This window comes from Penicillium maclennaniae (assembly GCF_028827695.1).
Source record: "Penicillium maclennaniae strain IBT 15551 chromosome Unknown utg000003l:1.0-5670915.0:1.0-5674809.0, whole genome shotgun sequence".
Lineage (NCBI taxonomy): Eukaryota > Fungi > Ascomycota > Eurotiomycetes > Eurotiales > Aspergillaceae > Penicillium > Penicillium maclennaniae.
This window is the reverse complement of record NW_026623215.1, coordinates 3,989,142-4,010,700: the sequence shown is the minus strand read 5'-3', so window position 1 is coordinate 4,010,700 and position 21,559 is coordinate 3,989,142. Positions and strand designations below refer to the sequence as shown.

The following is a 21,559-nucleotide window of genomic DNA, read 5'->3' as shown; positions in this document are numbered from 1 at the left end:
ATTTTTTCTGGTGTTGCTTTCCGCATCTTCCTGTCTGGTTCAAATTCTTCTTTTCTCTGCTTCGAGCAATCTTTTGCTCGAGAATGAAATCTCTTATCATTCTGTTGTTCCATTGCCTGCGATACCTGCCCTTCCCACGGCTCTCATTGTTGTATACTTCTGTTCCCTTTCGTATTGGGATGTGTCGAGTCTTCTTATCAAACGAGGCTATTGTGGCTCATAGACACGTGTAGATTGTGAAACAAACCGACATCTGTTGAACAACGGCTGTAAATTGATTAAATGAAGATTCACAAAATTATACTCATAGAATCGACGGGTTTTTGTTATCGGCTTCAACGCTTCCTTGACGTCAGAGGGAAAGCAGACCAAGACTCATCCCTGCATTCAGTCAAGTTCGCCATGATATCATCGGAGGTACCCCGGCGATATGGAAGTACCGATTTGCATCCAGCTCTTTAGTTATAGTTGAAGCCGGCATCACTGAACAATCCGATTGTCTTACCTCACGGTGACTTAGCTTCATCCTATGGGCCTATCCACCATGGTTCGCATATTCATTACCGGCTCCAGCGACGGCATCGGCCAAGCTGCCGCCAAAGCCCTCGCAGACCAAGGCCATTCAGTAGTCCTCCACGCGCGAAACGCAGACCGCGCAACCGCTGCCCACAAAGCCATTCCGCAGGCCGAAGCAGTACTAGTCGGCGACCTGAGCTCAATCGCCCAAACCAAGAAACTTGCGGAAGAAGCCAATTCCCTAGGTTCGGGGACCTTCGATACCGTCATTCACAACGCAGGAATCGGCTATGGCGGTACATCCAGCCGTGAGATCACAGCGGACAATATCTCGGCTGTCTTCGCTGTGAACACGCTTGCGCCGTACATCCTGACATGTCTCATGAAGAGGCCGTCGTCGCGACTTCTCTTTATGAGCTCTGATAGTCATTATGGGGGTGATGAGAATCTGCGGAATATTACGCAGTCTCATTCCTACAGTGACAGCAAGTTGCATGATACCATGCTTGCCAATGCTTTTGCGAGGCGGTGGGGCGATGAGATTCAGGTTGTTAGCATGCACCCTGGCTGGGTGAGGACAAAGATGGGAGGAATGGCTGCTCCAGAGGGGTTGGATAAACCGACGAAGGTGCTTTCTGAATGGGCTGTGGGCAAAGGGAAGATGGCTGCTCTCAAAAGTGGTGCCTTTTTCACCACGAAAGGCGAGGAGTCGGCGCACCCTGGTGCGGGAAATGTGAGCAAGCAGGAAGAGTTGTTGAAGATTTGCAAGGAAGTCTCCGGGGTTGACATTCCCGAGTAGAACTCCTTGGGGAAGAGAAAATGAAGCTGTAATGAGTCGGCTCCTCAGGAGCCTGAACGTGTACCATAGTGGTGGTTCGGGTGTAGTTGCCATCTAGTCTAGCTCTCAACGCATTGAATCAAGAGTCTCAAAAAGTCACGTTTCTCTAAGTACATCACCTCCTTGAGTACTGATTTGCGCAGGTGAGCATTCGGTTCGATTTAATGCAAAGTTTCAACACCACTTTGGAATCACCTTGTATTACGACATAGCGTCAATAAGTCGACTTATCTACATGGACGTGGGACGGGGACAATGATGGGGGAATTAATAGCAAGCCTGCACCCCAGCGCTATTCTAGATGGAAATGCAAAAGGGCAAAGAAGGAAAGAAGATCGCGGCGAAATCGGTGAGTGTTTTGGCTTCTACGAAGTGGCATCAACCTGGGAGGCTGCTTGACCATCAGAATTGCTGGTATCTTTCTCCTCCACGATATCGTCAGATGGGGCTTCAGTCTCTTCGCTTTTCTTGTCCGCATCGCTAGCAAGCTGGACAGGAGAGTTGACAAGAGAAGCCGGCTGGGATTTCTCTGCGTCCTTGCCAGACTCGGGGAAAATCTCGGCAAAGAGATCTGGCAGGAATCGGCCAAGACGTTTGCGAGTCTCGTTCCACATTTCTTCTTTGTTGGGATCCTGCGACGGAGGCACAAGGTAGCCGCCGTCGGCCATGACCAGAAGAATATTCTTCAGACTCTCAGGGATCGCCTCTTCCAAGCTGTCGGTCTGGCCACTGTTCATCATGCGATCAAGGATGTCCAGGATCCTGAGCCAGAGAGGGAGCATACCCTCGCGGTTGGGAAGCTGGTCCAAGAACCGCAGGAAGATCTTACAGACTAATGTCGCGGCCTGAACTCGCGTTTCACCCATGCCGTGAGGGTCCGAATGGTAGACCTCTGGCTTCAGAAGACGAAGAACGAGAGGGAAGAGAACTTCATCAAATATAGCGGACCACTCCTTGTCGTCACTAGAGACAAGATCGGCTGAGAGGAGAGCTCGCTGCAAGGTGGAGATTGCGTGGTGGCGGATGTCGCGGCAGGGGTTGACACACTGGCTGGTCAAGGATTGGAAAATGGGGGACCAGTAGGCAGCCCATGCTTCCCGTTCCTCAAGATGAGACTGCTTGATCAATGCGGGGACCCTTCCAGTCAAATTATAGATTAATCCGATAGCCTTGATTCCGCGCACGACGATGGGGTTTTCTATAGGTTTCGGCTGCTTAACACCCTTAGTCCGGCGAGCCTGGACATCTCTCTGACGTTCGTTAATTGACCCGACGTGTCCAGCACTGACGAAGTCGTTCGCAAGGTTCACAGCAGATTCGTAGTTGTCGGGCGTTACAATGTCAGGCATAGATTCGGCGATGCTTTGAAGCAAATCAAACACCATGGGTGCGGCCTCTTCGTGCTGGTGCAGCCTCTGCAGAATTGACCAGAAGTCCGGAGAAATGGTGATCTCGTTCCCAAGGCGACGTGTGTAACTAACACAACGAGCAAGACCCTTCACTATCGGTACAGCAACTGTCTCCAGGATATCTTGGTCGTAACCCGAGATGGTATGTAGCACGACGGGTACTCTCATAAAATCTTGGTCCTTTTAAACGGTTAGCTGCACTGAACCTGACATAACAAGGTTTCAAGAGAACGTACATGGCTGCGTCGCAGAAGGCTGAGCAGATATGAAACGATGCGAGAGAGGCCCAGCGGATGCAAGTTCTTCGCATCGCGCACCATGGTCTGGAGAGTCGTAGCTAGCCTCTCACCAAGTGCACTCAGAGTCTTCTCATCTCGGAGAGTGAGAACAGTTGCCAACTCCAGATCAAATACCATAGAGGGATCATATTTAGGTTGGTTGGGATCGATGCGAGCATTGGGGAATCTCGAAACAGGGCTTGGCCGCTCGGGCTTGACCACAATGACCGCCGGGGCGTTCTCTTCGGGAAGCTGAGACAATAGAGCTTCAACCAGCATCGAGAGAGATGAAAGAGGAAGCGACCTTCGAATGTGTCAATAATTGAATCAAAATCGTCGCAACGATTGAGGACTTACTTGATATTATTCAAGATGTCAGGTATCGCGCACGCGGTCACGCAGTCGACCGTGCACAGCGTGTTGTCCAGCTCTTCGTCGGACGGCTCCGGGGGGGTCATCGGCGGCATAACTGGAGAGATAAGAAGTGAATGCGGACAGCAGACCGCTCTCGTTGCCACTTCTATCACGGTCGATAACTTGGGACGGAGGTTGCAGCGGAATTGGAGAGATATCAAGCTCGGCCGTAATCTTGGAATCCAGTGGCGGAATCAATGAGTTGATAAACAAATTACTGAGGATGCGAACAATATGCTCCCAGCCTTGCTGGGGCGTGGACTCGTTGCCAGCGAGAACTTTGAATAGCACCACAGTAGCAAGCTGTGCTCGGAAATCCCTCCCAAACTTCACAGCAAGCTCGCTCACCATGACACTCTTCTTACCTACCTGTACCTCAGTGTTAAGCGCGGTGCTTGGAGGCTTGGCCGTCGCTAAGGTACTGATAGAAGAAAGGGATGAGATGATCCGATCAAATGCCTCGGTCAAGCCGTAACGAGCAGCAATCTGGGCACACTGGTCGAAGCCATTGACCACGCGGGAGTAAACTGCGTCGTCTGAAGCAGACATGAAGACATAGGATAGAGTTGCCACCACAGGCTTCCAGGTAGCTTCGAACATCTCGGCATCATAGAGGTTGGTCTCGCCCACAATCATCTCGCCAGCTCCGGATGATTTGAGAAGCATCTCTTTCCAGGCATAGTCAAAACCTGATTTATTGTCATGCTCTTCGGGTAAAATGATCTCATTCTGAGAACCAGGTCAGCTCTTTTCCAGTAATCAGCTTACACAGGCTATCCTTACCGCTGCAATAGAGTCATAAACATCCTGGAGGAATTCTTCGGTAAAGTCACCGCCTCCATTAACCCCTCGCAAATTTCTCGCGAAGGCAGGGAATGACATGCGGTTTTGTGGCTTTACGTTAGGATTGAAAAGATCCGTATTCTCGAGGAGTGTTAGCTTCCCCAGTCGCTGTTTCATGCCGAGAAACTTACCAGCATGATTATGGCATAGGTCAATACGTAGAGTGCGTCGCAATTGGCAATTTTGTCAGGCTTCGCCTTCTCCGTATAATGCTCAGAGAAGGTCGTCACAATTCGTTCAATAAGCGCTGATTCGCCAGGCAGGCGGAATGAACTCAGCAGCTCTCGTAGAGCTTCGACCACATCCCTTCCTGAAAAGTCTAGGAGATCCACAAATGCGCCCAACAACTCCTCATTATCACGTTTGGAGATAAATTCACCTAGCACCTTCTTTGATAAGCGCGCCGACCCTTTCAAGAATCGGGCAACCTGCACCGGGTTTTTGGGGTCCTCAATGATGCCATGCTCCGCGAGATAGGCAATACCGCGCTTAGGGCTCTCGTTAAACAGCTGTGCTCCTTTGATTATGAGCTTTTTGGTTTTTCGTTGGCTGCGAAGGAGGTCTTGGGGAGGGTAGTCTCCTTGCACAGGCTCATCATCTAGTCGATCATATATGAACTGCACGTAGCCTAGCAGAGCGTCCAAGCATAGTGGAGGAACGTTTGTAGTGCTCCATGTCGCAGAGTCTGGGAAAGCGTTCCGAGAGAGCAATCCGATCATATCCTCACACAGATCTCCTCGGTCCACCTCACAGTCGTAGTTAACAAACAGCTCGGTCATAAAGCTAGGTATGCGCGATAGGACACCTATGCTCTCAACCATTGCTTCCCGGGCTTCGGGCTTTCGTGAGCCGCCCTCGAGGCCTAGCTTTTGTCGATCTTTCACGGGGACTGGGGTAGATCTGCCACTGTTACTCTGCGATGATGGTTGTTTCACGAGCTTAGGTGCATGGGGAACACCCTCGTAAAGCGATGGGTCGATACCAGCCTCACGGGGAATCTCGACGCGGGGGTGAAGACATGCCACCAGGTATGAGAGATAAAGTTCTTGTTGAAGCTTCAGCACAGGCCGACACGTCGAAAGCAAGGTACCCGCGACTCTGAGAGATGCGGTGAGAATGGCTAATTGCTCTGAACGGACCAACTGGAAAAGATACCGGCAAAGGTCATCTCTGGCCAGAGCAGCCAAGCTAGGGTGCCGAGCGATAGATGGACCAGCCACTTCCAGGGCAACATCAATGATTCTAAGGGCCATGACGCGCATGGTATCTGTGTGTTGTCGATTGTGAGGATCCAAAAGATCAATCAGCACGCGAAACAATTCTCGGATAGACGGTAAAGAATACGGCTTGACCTCGGTCTCAGTGTCATCTTCCGGGTTCGGAGGTGCAGCAGCAGCGGCTGTACTACCTAAGTTTTCGGGAGACCCTTCCCGACTGGTGCTGCCACGTTCAGCGGCGGCTGTGTCTGATCCCATGGCGGACTGGTGTTGCGATGTCACAGTATCGCCATTGACAGAGGGATCCATTTTCAACTTTTTTATCTCGTGTTTGACATTCTCATCCGCAAATGAAGCTGGTCCTGGTGTGACCGCTTGATCTAGGTGCGACAGACGCATGAAAATGACCTGACACATGTTGACCATGGCCATCTCGGCAGATCTGCGGAGCACCTCTGATAAGCGGCCTTGACAGCACATGCTCAATCCCGTTTCCATCATCTCACAGACACTTTCGTCACCCAGCAGTTCTCCCTCTGGCCGAGAGAGCATGCTCTCCATTAACTTCAGAATCCTGAGCAGCACGATCTCGTCCGCCGAAGAGTCACTCGCCTCAAATCGACAGTGTGTAATTGCGGCGGAGAGGAGCTGCATCGCCATTGGTAGTCGAGGCGAGTCTCGATTTATGATGTTATAGGAGAAGAACTTGGTGATGGCGACCAAGGCGAGAGAAGTAATGACGGCGGAAGTCGAAGAGGAGCGAATAACCTGGAGGAACGGATGAAGGAGGGCTGGGGTATCAAAAGTGCGAATGTCTTTACAGCCCTTGAGGTCATTCCGCAGGCGCGTGAAGGCCGATATCAACGGGTTGTCCTGCATGCTCTTTCCCTTTTTCCCACGTAGGCCCCATCGATTTGCCAGAGCATGGTCATCATCGACCCGGGGTGATTGGCTGCTCTTGCGCGGGCTGGAGGGTGCAGAAGTATCCCGCTCATAGACACGAGACGCTCCATTGCCGCCCAGGATGGCGGAGACGGAGGAGTGCGCCCATCGGGCATGCTTCCGCATAGACGAGGTGACGGTGATGCATTCTGTGGTCACCAGGGCCACGGGATCGATGGCTATGGATAGAGGTTCGGACATGGTGGAATCGAGCATCTCGAGCGGGCGATGCGCTCTGTGGTGTCACCGTGTTCTCGCGAACAAACAGCTGGTCTCTCGATCGTTGCTGCTTGCCTGTTGCGGCTTAGCGTCTTCCCCGCCTAGTCACCGCCTTCATCAGGGGTCAATACGTGTGAGTACGTATGATACGGTCGTTTTGCGCCTGCTGTAATGTAATACTCGAAATGTGGTTACACCACTAGTTTCTAATGCGCTGCCCCCCAACTTGCCCAGACGCTAGACAATGTGCATCATTGAGCTGTACATGCAGTAGCATCGATCTATAGAGCTGCCAAAAGGGTCTATTTTGCCATTATTAGACAAATTATCGAATCATGGTCCCATTGCTCAGAAGCCTCCAAGCTAAAACGTATCTGGGTACGCAAAAACAGGATCGGATGGTGCAAACTCCGAAATCGTATGTTGACATATATCTGCTTTGGGGGTAATCACGCCAGGCTGACAATGCGAACAATTGCTTTCTTCTTTTTCCTATCTTTGAACATGGCTTTGTCTGGTACAATGTTAAGGTTCAAGATGCTTAAAATCAAATTGCTTAATTCGAGACCGAAGCTCCTCTGAATTCTAGGTTGTCGATCTGCGTGGGATACATAGATGATCGGCTCCCTAGCACCAGGGTTGCCACGAAGGCGGCAAACTTTAGTACAGATAAGCTAGGAGTATCTAGGTCTGAATACGGTTGAATATGACTTGTCAGATCTGAGCCTTGCAGGGTAGACGAGGTGACCCGCGTTGGCCCGACAAAAGTAAACAAAGATCTCCCGATGAGCCGCTGGCGCTAAGACGCCCCAGTTATCGCGCTATCGCGCTATCATCCATCCCCGCGCCAAAACATTCTATCCTACGACTTCCCCGATTTTTGTTGTCTTCGTATTTCCCGCTCCATGTATCTGCCCTTCGATTGAGCGCTGCCAACGAGACTGTTTCATGGAGGGGGCCTACGACCGTCACGCTCTTTATCAGTCCACCACAATCTCCCCTCACATGGGTTGTTGACACCCTCACCACGACCCGAACCTTCTTAAACTAGGTCCTTCGCCGTCGCCAAATCGATTCTTCCGTCTGTGGACCCCGGCGCATTCTATTTGCGCCATTTCCCTACAAACGAAACCCACTGTTGCGGCAAGCGTGGTTGCGCCATGGCAGTGAACGCAGCAGCGCCTGCGGGCACCGCACTGTCGGACCTGCCGTTGGAATACCTCAGCCTCTACCATACGGTCGATCCATATCTCTCCTCTGTTCTCGTCTTCTACGGCCCTGTTGCGACTGCAAATGCCACCATAAGCAGCTCACGCATTCAGGCGCACATCTTTACTCCTGCTGGGTTTCAGAGCTATCCGCGCTTCACCATATCCCCCGCCGCTTCAGTGTATACCGCAGTCAATCACCTACCCCGTGATAAACAAGGCAACGAAGTGGCCCGTGGTCTCGCTGTCAGCATGTTGAAATACTTCACTGAGCTGTCAGACCCGCTCAAAGATTACCTAACGGAGACAGCCCTTACGACCAGACAAGGCGGCAAGGTTCTGAAGCCATTCGAAGCGGTCCATGCCGCAGATTTGGCCAATCGCATGACAAAGGTCGATGATTCATCGGAGATTGTTCGCGACATTCGCACTGCGTACCAGAATCGCAAGATTTCCTGGACTGACATCGACGTCGTCTTACCCGCAGGCACAATTAAAAAGTCCGAGCGACGCAACAGCACCAGCTCGGATATCGAGGATGCCCAAGCTTTTGAATATGGTCCGTACACCCCCCTCATATCGGCATTGGGAGATCCGATGTTTTTGCCAACCTCACGCCTCAAGCGTGCCCCTTCACAACCGACCAACGTCAGTAAATCGAGAATTTTCACCCGGGCTCAAAAAGAAGCTCTTCGTCTCACTATGTGCGAGCTTGTGGATACAGAAGAGAGATACGTTGCCAAACTGTATTCTCTTGTACACGAAGTGGCAGACGAGTTCCGAACAAAAGCTCAAACTCGGGGCCCCTCAAGCACCAGCCCCGATGAGGAATCACTGGCTGCTCTTTTCCCACCGTGTCTGAATGAAATCCTGGAAGTCAACTTGGGTTTTCTAGATGTTATTCGGCAAGTGCTTGACGAGACCGAAAAGGACGCAATTGAAGACATCAGCCAAGATACCGAGCTCCAAGGTACAATTCATCATCGGAGGGAGAATCGGGATGCACTTGGTGCTGTGACGTTTGCGAGAACACTGCTCGAATGGCTGCCCCAATTCTCGCAGCCCTATGCGGACTATATGCGGGCCCACAATGGCTTCACGCAAACGCTCAATTCGTTCATGAAAGATAAGACCTCCAGCTTCTCGAAGAGAGTGTATGAGACTGGAGAGCAGAGATTGAGATCTCTGCTGATGGAACCTGTTCAAAGACTTCCTCGTTACAGTTTGTTGATCGATACCATGACTGGCAACTTGCCACTGGTGCATCCTGCCGTGCGGCCACTTCTCAAAGCCCGGGACATTGTCAAGGACATCTGTGCCCTAGACAATTCATCGCCGTCTTCACATGCACAAAGTCTCAAGCGATTGAGAGAGCTCGTGGATGGGTGGCCAGCCAATCAGTTCCCGGATGGTCGTTTGATCACAGCTGTTGATGTTAACGAGATTGCACCTCCCTATCAGCTAGATGCGCAGGCACCGAGCTCGGCCGCGGGTATCATGCTTCTTTACAGGGACTGTCTGGTGCTACTTGCGAAGCCTGCCGAGAGTCGAGCTACTGCGCGTTCAGTATTGGCCGACATTGACAATGCGGGTTCCCCAACAATCGATACATCCTTGTCCCTACCAGCATCAGAGCTCAAGGTTGTGCAGGTCATGGAGCTTCGTGCTGTTCGGTGCATGCAGTCAGCCTGTGGCAGGCTCTTATTTATTTTGCCCGCATCTTACAAACCCAACACTAACTCCATGGATGGCGAGAACGATCTCATTGCGTTGGAGCTGACTGCCATGTACGAAGGAAAGGCCAGCCGTCTTATTGAAGAAGTCACCAAAGCCAAGATTGAGGGCAGGTTTCCTGAGCAAGAGCGGGAAGGAGGCAAATGGACCCTCCGAAGTCCGCCCGCAGTCACAGGAAATACAACTATTTTAGCCTGTGTATGCGAGGACGGTGAAAGTGTCGCACTCAGCGAAGCTCAGGCTTCCCCAATTCGCTTGATTTTCGACACTCCCAGGGCAAAGTGCACACAGATGCTCCAAGGCACCAACTTGGAGATGATAATTTCAATCTCTCCACCTAATGGTGACCAGTTTAGAATGGACATTGACTCTGTTGTCGGCGCTCCGTCCACGGATATTGTCACGGTGGACAATTTCATCTCGACCCTGTCACGTCGTCTGCACACTCTTCTCTCAATTTTGCATAGTCCTCGCAATTCCAAAGTAATGAAGCCTCTTATTCATTCGAATTTCGAGATCCTTCGTTACATTGCAAGCAACTTGATCACGCAAGTCAAATCATCACGAAGCTTCCGCCCGCCTCGCCTACCAAATTGATATCGAACCTTCTGGGAAGTAGTCGTGACAATGTCCCCACCTTAAAGACTCCGAATTCGGCGTCTCTGCTGGGTGAGTACCCAAAGATGCCACCTCCCAGGCCTCAACATTCCAGGTCAAATACTGTACCATCTACTTTCCCTATCAAAGACAAAGAAAGAGAAGAGAGCCCGAGTAAATCACCAGGAGCTGGAGCGACTGCTCTCAAAGGACCTGAAAGCCAGCTTGGATCTCTTGAGCAAACTTTCGCAGCGTACGTGCTTTCCCTCCAATCTCGAAGTGGAAACATACTCGGCCGTATGCTCCGAGCTCGAGACCATGCGGACCGTGCCCCGGTCAACGAGCTTTACAATGTCCTCTTGGAAAACCCAAGCAAGCTGCAATCTGCAGCAGAAGTGCCCGTTGACACTTTATTTGTCGCTTTCGAGACATTCATGAAATACGCCTGGAAGATGAGTATGGGCCCAGTCCTATCAGTGTCAGCATTGAAGTCCCTTCAAAGCCAGTTTGATACCATGTTTCCTCGAGACTTTGATGATCAGTTCAAGAAATTCCTGGTGGATATTAGTCCACAGAATCGCCGTGCCCTGGCCGCCATCATTCGTCTCCTTGCTGAGCTGCTTGATGCCTCCGGCAACGATGGAGATCGAGGAGCTTTGACTATGGCTTTTGCCGAAGTTCTCACTGAGGAAGGAGACCCTGTTCAACATGTGTCGCTCTTGGACCGACTAGTTGAGGACTTTGACAATCTTTTCGAAGACTTCATCCCTGGTGGCGCCTCTGTCGAAGGGACATTGGGCTATGACCAGGGAAAGACTTCCCAAACAAATACCGGATCTGTCGGCTCAAATAGTTCTTCATTCAGAAAGCGCTTTGGATTTGGTCTAACCAGGGAGAATCAGAAGAACGAGGGGGAGAGTAAGGTCGCTTCAATCCTCCGAACTCTCAGCAAACGACAGAGTCCTACGGATTCAGAACCTACTACTCCTAGAGGTACGTTGGTTCGTTCGAAATCCACCGATGTGGACTCTCGCCTTGGATTTCTCCGGCCTGGTTCACGCGATCGCCCCAACGGATTCTCATCCGAGGAACAGATCTCGCGACCAGGCACTGGTTATGACCAGCCGCAGTCCTTGTCGTCAGTTCGTGAGATCGCACAAGACGGGGTAGTCAGGATTCGCAGGAAGCGCAGAAGCTCGCTATCAGATCTACGCCCCCTAACAGCCTCATCTGATACATCACAAATTTCCCCAACCCACCCATTGCGTCCGGTGACCCCATCTAATCTCCCACGCCCGGAAATGACGACGCCGAACAGCCAGCAAAGACCGCGGAGCAGTTACCTAGCGACTTCACCTAGCAGAAGTACATCGCCCGCGAAGGGGTACTCTTCCGTTCGTCTGGGGTCTCCCATTCGACGAATGTCACCCCCGCGGCCTTCCACCCCGAGTAGAAAGGAGAACATTGATCCCAAGATTTCAAAGACGGACCGTGCAGCACAGAACAAGCCAGACATTCCAGAATCGCCCAGCCAGGAAAACAAGAGAAGATCTCGCGCCACCAGCATTCCCCAGCGGACCCCCGGCCTCCGAGATCGATCAATAGCCAACAGCACGGAAGTCAAGCGACCTCAGTCTTCCTCGTCATCTCAAAAGCCGCAGAAACTGCGGATGCAAAGTCCTCAAAAGGTAAATCAGTTCGCGGTTCAGATCAGTTGGAATATGAGCTAAATTTTTCCTGTAGCTTCGTGAGCGTGTCTACCACGAGAAGAGATCTCAAGCCACTGCCCAGATTGGTCTGCGCGACGAGCTTAGGGCACTTGGCGACGAATTGAATGCTCTGAGACTCACACCAAGCAAACAATCTAGTGCGGAGCCGACCATGGGCCCCCTAGATACTCATATCTCTTCAGCTGCTAGTGCTTCCTTTGAAGCTCGTATGCGGAGCCTCGAGGCTCGTTTCGATCAGCTCTCTGGAGAATGTAACGGGCGCACATCAGCATTGGAGAGAGACTTGGAGTCGTCTCTGGTGGTTAGCGAGAAGCGCGTCAAGAAGCTGGACGAGTTGTACCGAGAAGCCAGTGCCGAAAATGAGGCTCTCTACGATCGATTCAATGCCGAGTTGAGTAAGATTTCCAGAGACGTTCGATCTGGAAGTGCAGAAGTCGCTTTGCAAGCCCAATTGTCCAAGGCATTGGAAGAAGTCGGCCGTCTCAAGAAAGAAAACTTCCGACTGAAGAGAGAGGCCGGAGGCCTTCGGGCCCAACAGGCCGCTGTTGCTCTCCTGAAGGCGAGTGAACAATGATCAGCATGTCAACAGCCGTAGCGGCTACATTCCCTTTTTCGCCTTTCACCCCACCGACATCACTTGTCACTTTCTTCTTCTGTGATACCACATATTTCCTTTTCCTTTGTTTTATCTTTCATTTGCATGTACGAGGGGTCTTTTCACATTGTAATAATTGAGACCCTTTTCTTGTTACTTTTCTAAGCCCGCGGAAAGATGGATTTGGGTTATGCATAGCTCCGGAGATCGACTTTGCAGCGTTTCTTATGTGGTCTAGAATTCTGTACCATACTCAGTAGGCTGATCACTTACACTTGGCCCATTCATTAGGCGCACTGCCTCGGTGTCAATCATTTTGTACCTCCAATCCCAGGTCAAATTCCACCAAACTCCGTTCCAGAAGAAACTCATCTCATTGAAGGCCGGGCCCCTCTTCAGACCGGAGAGACACATGCCATAAGTAGGCATCAAAAGTAAGCGCTCAGGAGTCTCTGTCGGTTCAGAGAGACTAGATTCCTCCAATGTCAAGACGGGAATGGTGAACCGAGCTGGACCGTCAGCCTCCAGTGCGAGTATGTCATTGATATATTTCCAGACATCTGCGGCAGCAGGAGCTACCCTTCCGTGTCTCTCTCCCGCTAACGTTCCGTCCTCGTGAAGAATCCTATCAAGATCGGATTTTTCAAATGGGCGAACGACAAGGATGGGCGGCTTCAAACCAGCAGTTGTTTGGAGGTTGGATGTCAATTCGGGTTTCAAGGTAAATCGAAGCCAATGTCGATAGTCCCACAGTGTCCATGTATCTTCTTTGAATTCAATGATTGGCTTCCGGTTTCTCATATATGGCGCGCGAGAGAGTCCCCAGATATTCATGCTGGGTAGGGAAGCCAATAATTCGGGCGTGGCGGTTGCAGGGTTCATCTTGGATTTCGGTTTGAGAGGGCTGAACAATACACCTCCAACAGTAAAAGGTTTTCTGTCCCTGAGGTACTTATTCCAAGTGTCGATGTCCCTAGCATTGGGGAATAGGTTGGGCACAAATGGGTCATAACGGTTCAGAGCATAATTGTGTGCAGGTGCAGCCGATATCAAGTCTGTGACGCGACGTACGACACTTGATAGCATCTTGAGATCAAGGGCGCGGGATTTCCTATCTTGCGCAGCTGCGTCCTTGATTTCGATGGCGAGATTTCCCGCTCTGGGATTAAAGTCGAGGATACGGCATCGGGATGCGAGCATTTCATCAGAAAGATCATTCGTTTTCTGGAGGATTTCCTGGCCGGTCTCAATGAGAGAAAGAATCGATGCAGATTGCAATGCGCGGGGGGGGGCGTTCTTAGAGAGGAGGTGCCGGATAGTATTGCGGGTAGTGAGGGTAGGGTCGAAATTAGTGGGATCGGAGACAAAGGGAATCTTGTTTTCTCTGCAGGTTTGGACCAGCCGAGCCTTAGGGAAAGAAAGAAGAGGCCGACAGAGAAAAATGCCTCCGGTTGCAGTCAGAAGTGGTGAAGAACTGAATGGAGGTTGTAATGACAACCATGGTGGTTGGTCATTTTCAGACTGCGGTTTTTTCTTTGCATAGATCGGGATTTCTCCTGTGGAATAGAAACTGATTGTACCTCTATTGTTGTCTAGGATGCGAGCCTTGACAGGAAAAGCATCGCTTTTTCGTGTGCCAAGCAGCTTTGCACATGAAGCGCCTTCAGATATGCCCCAGAGCCCGTGACATTCGGGAATTCTCGCCATTTCGGAGATTCCCCCAAGAGCAGCGCCCCGAGCTCCTGTACATAGTCTCGCGATGGCCGTTTCAACGTTGTCATCCTGATGATGGCCAAGGAGGATAGTGTTGATGTCAGCGCGGAGGCAAGCTTTGCCGAGAGCTTGATACCGCAGCATACGAGCATTGGTCTCAAACGCAGACTGCTTCTGCGTTGGATCGGCAGTTGCCGCTTTTGCAGTTAAACGCCAGTCTAGCTTGAGAACCTTGGTTTTGATACCTAACTCTTATTTTTAGGAGAAGACGATCTGAATATGCGAACAGCGACATACCTATGTCACGTAGCCAACCAGCCACCATGTTGGCCTCCTGGCTGCTTTCCGGGCGGGCTCGATGATCCACCAAAAAGGCCGTAAAGGAGACCGTTCCGGGATCAGACATTCTTTCCATCTGTTTGCACAGAAATGCGAGGGCCATGGAATCGGCACCGCCGCTAATTGCGAGACCTGCTCAGATTAGCTGTGATCGGTCCAGATGGAGCCTCGCCATACCGATTTTCCATGGCAGCTTAATTGAGGCAAGGCTTAACGACTTCGGTTCCCCGACTTTTGTGATCCCCCGGGGGTTCATCCATGATTGATAGAACCGCTCGGCGAACTGCGACACGGACACGCCAGTCCGTGAAGCCATGGAGGTTGATACTTAGAGGAGAGGATCCGGGGGCATGTGTCGACTTGCGCGCACTGACCCGAAAATCCGCGGATCATGGTTCGTGGTTCGTGGTTCGACTCCAGGTGGGCGCATTCCTTTCTTTTTTTTCTTTTTTTTTTTTGGAATCGTCCCTCTACGGGGCACAAACGGTATCGTTTGATTGGGAGATGAAAATAGCACATAGTAAATGCAAAGAATTTACAGTCTTCTGATCAACGGGCTCAGTATGTATGACTGCAACGCACGATTCAGGCTGTGTGGCTCCACGTCTTGGTCAAGATGCAAGGCCCCCCCCTATGATCTGCGCTTGATCTTGCTGTGCTGTGTGAGATGAGGAGACTCTGGGTTTCAGGCCAGCCAGGCCCTGAAACAACTCCGCCATGACCTGCGGAGTCTCCTTGTGACCTTCGGAGCATTACAGCTTCTTAGGATGGTACATTCGTGATGGGTTTTAGCGTAGACCTTGGAAATATTGGACGCCTAATAGGCAAGTTCAACTTAACATAGATCCAAGTCGGAATGAAGACGAAGTATAAGAAGGGGTGAACTACCCTACCCAGATCAGACATCACACAAAACACAATACACAACAACTCAACCTTCTACTCGTGAATATCAGTTCAACTTCTTCATCATGCAATTCTCTTTAGCCGTTCTCCTGGTTGCGTCGGTCTCCTCAGCCGCTGCCTGGAATCTTACTACTTTTACCGACGACAAGTGTACCCAATCGACCGGCTGGAAGCTCAGTCTGGCCGGCGGCATTGGCTGTATCTCGCTGCCCGAGACAGTGAGTTCGATTCTGGTCGAGGAAATGTCCGATGAGTTCCGGTTCATTGGCTCGAGCGGATACGCCTGTGATACTTTCCATCAGTCGGGTGGCAATGGCTGCTACACCCAGTCACAGGGATTCCAATCTGTTCAGGTGAATCCAGCGTAAGTATCTACTGGATTCTTGCAATAGAAATACTAATGTAATGTTTTAGCAGCAACTAGAAATGCACTGGGGAAACATTGGAAGAAAGGAGGCGATTGTTTGAGAAGAATTGCCCTACTGAATTCAAAGGAGCCATGTACAAAGTGGAAGAGAATCTCAAACCTAACATATGATATTTTTTTTGAAAGCTCGAATAGTCTTCCAAGAATACCTAACTTGGTCAAATTGAAGAAGCATACTCCACATGGCTCGCCTCCGCCTGTATATTCTCGATATTATCCACTATCCGATCCAAATGATCAGTCTCAAACCTGCCCTTCTTTGCCAACTCTTTACCTGGAAAAAAGGAGGACTGGCCTTGTTAAATAATCACATCAATCTCTTCTAGTCGTTGACCTGTAGTCTTGGGGTGGAACACGTAGATCGAAAGGAAATAGAGTAGGAATTGAAGACAATGAAGATCAAGTATCCTTTCCAACCATTTTCGAACAAGCTCATGACGGGTCAAATAGTGATTCCCCTCAATACGCAATATGAGTCGTATGACGATGACTTTTCCCCTCAGAAACCCGTACCGTCTGGGAAAGCAGCCAGGTAGGCGTGCTCAATCTCCCGCCCCATACTTCCGACACCTTCGAAGATAATATCTGCTTTCATCGACGCCCCGAGAAGTTCTACCCGTGCCGAAGCTCCTCGGTCAATCGCTCTGCATCAGAAACTTCGGTCGCAGGTTTGGGTTTGTTGAAGAGGTGATAGCAAGTTGCCAGACGATCCGTCGCTAGACACGCGCGCACTTGATGCAAAAGCATCAAGAGAGTATAACAACTTTGCATCGCGCAACAAGCAAAGAATGGTATAGTATGCGGAGTTCTGCGTATCGTTCTCACTTCTTCGCGAGATTCGCCCTGTAAATTGGGGTATGGCAGGTTACGAAAAGCTGTGGCAACCACCAGAGACGCTTTGAGGCAGATGTTGGAGGATTCTTGTTCAGTGAATGGGAACGAGGATTCCCGATCTGCAACCCACGTCGGCGAAGGCTCGGAGAGACCGTTGCTGTTTATGGACGGAAGGTGACAATATTTGTCCAAGAATAGGGGGACATTCATAAATGCTCTGAAACGGTGCAGGCGGGTTCGAGCGCTGCAAAGCCATCAGTATGCAATGCTTGTTTGTCCATGAGGAGGACTCACGTAAATATAAGAATTCTACCAATTCTCCACATATTTTCCGCGGTTGATGCTTCGGCTTGTTGGCCAAATGTTACTCGGAGACTGCGATCTGATTCGGTCATCAGGGACACAATCTGGAAGTCAAGGCTCTTGATTTGATCGCTACGACCCGGTTGAGCTGTATCATCCATACGCTCGATGCTGTTGATCATCTGGTTTGACGCAAAGAGATTCTTCTGGGCTTGCATTAAAAATTCCCAAGGCTTGAGAGGCGTTAGAACATCTAGGATTTGATTTGATTGGAGGATTGCACGATACCTCCAACTCCACATTGAATTGTGGGAAAGGGGTCGTAATTCGTAGATCATCTAGCGTAACGACGGGTGGCTTTTGGTCCAATCGTCAGTGGGGAGTATTCTATTGGAGTTTTGGATTGATAGCCATACTGCAAGATGGAGATTTGATGAGAGGTAAGCCACAAACATCTGGTTTTCAGGTTAGCAAGAACGACTTCTGATATATAGATATACGTATTTCGCACCGTAATCCACCACGTCCGTCTTTGTGCTTCTGAGTGCGCTGTGTTTGAAGTTCCTAGATTATGAAGAGAAATGTCCATGGCTGTAGTGATGGCTTGATTGATCCGAGCACGCATTCGTGACACATTACCTCGCTGGCAGTACTCATATATAGAAAGCACGACAAGAGCTAGTGTTGGTTCGAGGTGAGAGGGTAATTGTGAATGCAGTGACGATTTTGCCTGGGACATTTGAGCACCGGGTGTAGCAAAATTCAATCCTGGACCCAGGTCATCGGTATCTCTTTCCACGCATTCTAGCGCGGCCTGCGCAAAAAGCTGTGCATAAGAGCGTCGGACTAAAATGCCCATATCTGACATGGGTGAAGGATCTTGTGAAAGGGGTATCATGACAAGTAATGCTGACAACGCGAGACCTAGAGATGACTTTGGCCAGTAGGGCACATCGGCTCTCGTTGGTTCCATAGCGCCATTTGAAAGTCGAGTCAGGCAACGACAATCTTCACGCAGTGGCATATCTGGAGCTGGAAGTAAGGGTATATATGGGTGAATGTAGATATAGTAGGCATTGATACTAATATGGGCATAAGCAGGCGCTCAGGCTCGAATTTCAGCAGTTTCGTTCCCTTACATGTCGTCTTCACATAGATAGGCTCGAACAGCAGAGCTATCCGAATTCGAAACGGATGCAGACGTAAACGGCCCATCTGTACTGGGCGTAAGTTGACCCCAGGTCTGACCAGATCCAGTTGCGTCTGATGGAGACTCCGGTGTGAGATCAAGATTGTGGACGCCCGCAAAAGGAGAGACCAGGCCGATCATATCATCCAAAAAAGGATCTTTCTATAGTCAGACCTGCCGTGCAAAGTTATCATATACTGGGTCTCACCGATGGCGTCCGTATAGTCTGACGGGGAACATGTAGCGGGAGGGCCATGATGATCAGAATGGGATCGCTGTGCTTCGGCATATCGAACGCCTCTTCGGGGACCACCCCGGCGACTAGGCCGATAAGAACAATCTCGGTCCTTACTGGAGCACTACAACGCGGATTTTTGATCAGCGTGATATTTCATACTTGGGGAGGCAATTTTTGCTTACGGGTCTGCAGGGCTGTTGTCCATCACACCGAGTCTTTGTAGATCGACTGAGAACATAGTCAGCATGTGCCATACATTCTCTGGTTATAGCTTATTCACCATGCAAGACAAGCGGCTTTGACGGGAGGCTTGGATACTCGTGCCATTGTTTGCTCTCGGTCTATTGGTAAACTTCTTGATCAAAGTCTTACCAGCCACTTGAAGGGCTAAACCAACATGAGGCTGAATGTTAGCTAGAGATCTTTGATTAGTTCAAGCACAATCAAGAACAACTCAGAATTATACAACAGGGGTCGAGAATTTGAATTCACAGTGCGTGTCTGAAAGATCATGAAGTTCCCGCTTTCGGCATTTGATCGGACCAAACGCCGATCTCGGCCTAATTATCGCCACCCATTATCGTATGGTTTGAGGGAAGCTATTCACGGTCATTCGGGGTTGATACAAACAATTGGCCGTGAACAGAGGAGGAAACTGGGGAGCTTGGGCAGATCGAATGTACATGTGACCAAGAATGGAACGCAATATGATGAGTTGATCTTTTAAAAGCGACCAAGGCTTATTCCTTCAGGCGTAATCGAAGACTTGAGAAGCACAATCGATTATTCAATAGCGCTCAACATTCCTTATGCTCATGTCGAGTTACAGCTAGATCTCCGCGCACAAGTACGCGACACTAGACTAGACCTCTACATGATTCTGTCAGTATTCAATAACAGCTTTCAGTTGTACGCCCAATCTGGATGTGTATCTCTGAAACCACTTTTGTATCAAACACTTGGGACTAGTGACAAGTTCCCTTCGAGCAAGCATTCTCCAACTCCGGAGCTTGCGAAGTGTCAGTCCGACAGAAACAAGACGACTTGACTGGCACATCAGCCACTGCAACAGCAACCTTTAGTTGCCCCTCGAGAATCTTTGCCTCGTCCACACGACCCAGGCGCACGAGACATTCATGATAACCTTGCAAAGCCCACACATTGTTCGGATGATGGCGTGCACGAATAACAGAATCATCAAGTCCAAGATCCGCGCGATAAACAGCAGCCGCTTCCTCAACGCGGTTTTGCTCGAGCAAAAGTGCAGCATACGCATGGCGAGCAGGCTGCATCCAATTCCACGGCTCAGAATATCCCAGGCCATCATCCAGCTCAATTGATCGGCGGAGATGCGCGAATGCCTTCTCGTAGTTTCCACGGCGGTACTCGATCTCGCCGTCTAACATGGCAGAAGCCACGCCTAGAGAATCCACGCATTTATTGGGAAAATCGAGGCGTGAGTCAGGGACACACTTCGTAGCCTCTTGGTACATTTCTCGCTGGCGCTCAGCCTCAGCAACGTTTCCAGTTGCCGCATACGCGACACCTTTGGAGTAATACGCCATTGCGGTCGTAACACAATACAGAACGGGATCGTTGGGCAGCGGGCTTGCGATGATTTCGTCCCACATGCCGAAGCGGACCATGACGTGGGAGCGGACAGACATATAAACTTCGAGGAAGTCTGGAATCTGCGCGAGGAACTCCTTCGGTAGAGTAGCTTCCATGCGATCGACGGCGTCGAGGGCGACGGCTTTCTGGCCCGCGAACATGGCTGCGTAGATAAGGGTGTGATAGTTGTGCATTCGGTAATTAGTGTAGAAATTGAAGGGCCCTTGATAATTCAAGAACTTTTCGTCTGCGATGGTCGCAAGTTGATTGGCGCCGATGGCGGCGCGGTAGTCTCCCACCTGAACATCCAGATGCGCGGGCATATGACATGCATGCCCAGAATCCGGAACCAAATGACGCAGGTTGTCTGCGGGGACCAGGCCTAATTCAGGCGTAGGTGACATCTCGATAAGGTGGATATACATGTGCAGAATGCCGGGATGTTGGTAGGCCTCTTTCTGGCGAAGAGCTTCCTCTAGGACTGTCTTGGCTTCCAAGGTCCGTGTTCCGGGCATGGGATCTCCTGTTACTAAATTCCATAGTTTCCATGCGGAGAGACTCATCATCGAGTCTGCGTAAAGAGCTGCAACATCTAGATCATCGCCAAAGTCACGATAGGCTACCTTCATGGCGTCGGCATAGGCTCGATTGTGGGCTTTGTAAACTTCCATAGTGGCAGGTTTGTCGCCTTGGAAGCGAGCTTGGATAGCCGCAATCAGAGCCTGCTCCGCTGTTGTCGCCTTGGAGGCGAGAGCCTTGGCCTTCTGAACGGCATCATAAGTGCGTCGTGCGACATCTTGCAAATTGTCGCCGAAAAACTCCCACGGATGATTGTAGTTAGGACCGAGGGCATAAGCCAAGCCCCAATAAGCTATAGCGCAGGACTCATCGTGAGCAATAGCTTGCTCAAAGCAGGCTGCGGCTTCCGTGTGGTTGAAGGTAAAGGCCCAGGTCAAACCGCGATTGAACCAGATCTGGGCCTGGGTGCTTGTTGTAGTTATAGGCCGTCCGAACTTGCCGAGGTCGAATGGATAATCTGTCCGTTTCACAATTTGGTTAGCAACTGTCATGTTGGGGGAAAATTATTAAAGATGGATGAAATGATGAAATGAGGGGTCATGTACGAGGGGATGCCCGATCTTTATACGGTGCCTTTTTGGTCACATCGATCAACTGCGGTACGTACAACCTTTCGTAAGCTTGGGCTCCAACGCTTTGCACCTGGTTCAGGGCTGCGTTTACCGACCCCAGCATTTGGGCTACCCCTGTCTATTTTTATTTTCTCTTTTTCTCGTATTGGTTTACATTGTGTACTGCATTCCTACCGCATTCCTACAATGGAAGTGTGGCGAGGAATACTGAAACCCGTGTATGCATAAAGGTACTTTTCTTAGGTGAGGTGATCGGCAATGCGTGGGGCGTGTCCCATTGATTGAGATTCAGAGTTTACACGGCGCTG

At 50.5% G+C, this 21,559-nt stretch overlaps 7 protein-coding genes across 7 annotated transcripts; 3 read left to right on the top strand and 4 right to left on the bottom strand.

The window, feature by feature from the left end:
• Positions 1 to 544: 544 nt before the first annotated feature.
• Positions 545 to 1,315, top strand: N7477_003611 (uncharacterized protein; the record flags this gene model as incomplete). The annotated part of the gene is made up of 1 exon (XM_056965274.1): positions 545 to 1,315. The coding sequence occupies one exon, from the start codon at positions 545 to 547 to the stop codon at positions 1,313 to 1,315; it is 771 nt and encodes a 256-aa protein (XP_056825227.1).
• Positions 1,316 to 1,719: 404 nt separating this feature from the next.
• N7477_003610 (uncharacterized protein) lies at positions 1,720 to 6,673 on the bottom strand (the record flags this gene model as incomplete). Its single annotated transcript, XM_056965273.1, has 6 exons — positions 1,720 to 2,943; positions 3,000 to 3,345; positions 3,399 to 3,510; positions 3,569 to 4,184; positions 4,239 to 4,379; positions 4,430 to 6,673. 6 exons carry the CDS (start codon positions 6,671 to 6,673, stop codon positions 1,720 to 1,722), a joined length of 4,683 nt encoding a protein of 1,560 aa, XP_056825226.1.
• A 1,055-nt stretch (positions 6,674 to 7,728) lies between these two features.
• On the top strand, positions 7,729 to 12,519 carry N7477_003609 (putative Rho guanyl nucleotide exchange factor; the record flags this gene model as incomplete). The annotated part of the gene is given in 3 exon segments (XM_056965272.1): positions 7,729 to 10,170; positions 10,188 to 11,903; positions 11,959 to 12,519. Coding segments are annotated over 3 exon segments (4,719 nt in total), but the record flags the coding sequence as incomplete, so codon positions are not given.
• A 255-nt stretch (positions 12,520 to 12,774) lies between these two features.
• N7477_003608 (tRNA lysidine(34) synthetase) lies at positions 12,775 to 14,908 on the bottom strand (the record flags this gene model as incomplete). Its single annotated transcript, XM_056965271.1, has 3 exons — positions 12,775 to 14,498; positions 14,551 to 14,724; positions 14,770 to 14,908. 3 exons carry the CDS (start codon positions 14,906 to 14,908, stop codon positions 12,775 to 12,777), a joined length of 2,037 nt encoding a protein of 678 aa, XP_056825224.1.
• Positions 14,909 to 15,563: 655 nt separating this feature from the next.
• Positions 15,564 to 15,966, top strand: N7477_003607 (uncharacterized protein; the record flags this gene model as incomplete). The annotated part of the gene is made up of 2 exons (XM_056965270.1): positions 15,564 to 15,851; positions 15,916 to 15,966. 2 exons carry the CDS (start codon positions 15,564 to 15,566, stop codon positions 15,964 to 15,966), a joined length of 339 nt encoding a protein of 112 aa, XP_056825223.1.
• A 571-nt stretch (positions 15,967 to 16,537) lies between these two features.
• On the bottom strand, positions 16,538 to 18,816 carry N7477_003606 (fungal specific transcription factor domain-containing protein; the record flags this gene model as incomplete). The annotated part of the gene is made up of 9 exons (XM_056965269.1): positions 16,538 to 17,003; positions 17,054 to 17,295; positions 17,351 to 17,419; positions 17,479 to 17,517; positions 17,574 to 18,144; positions 18,202 to 18,413; positions 18,460 to 18,610; positions 18,672 to 18,717; positions 18,780 to 18,816. 9 exons carry the CDS (start codon positions 18,814 to 18,816, stop codon positions 16,538 to 16,540), a joined length of 1,833 nt encoding a protein of 610 aa, XP_056825222.1.
• A 638-nt stretch (positions 18,817 to 19,454) lies between these two features.
• On the bottom strand, positions 19,455 to 21,170 carry N7477_003605 (tetratricopeptide repeat protein; the record flags this gene model as incomplete). The annotated part of the gene is made up of 1 exon (XM_056965268.1): positions 19,455 to 21,170. One exon carries the CDS (start codon positions 21,168 to 21,170, stop codon positions 19,455 to 19,457), a length of 1,716 nt encoding a protein of 571 aa, XP_056825221.1.
• Positions 21,171 to 21,559: the final 389 nt, after the last annotated feature.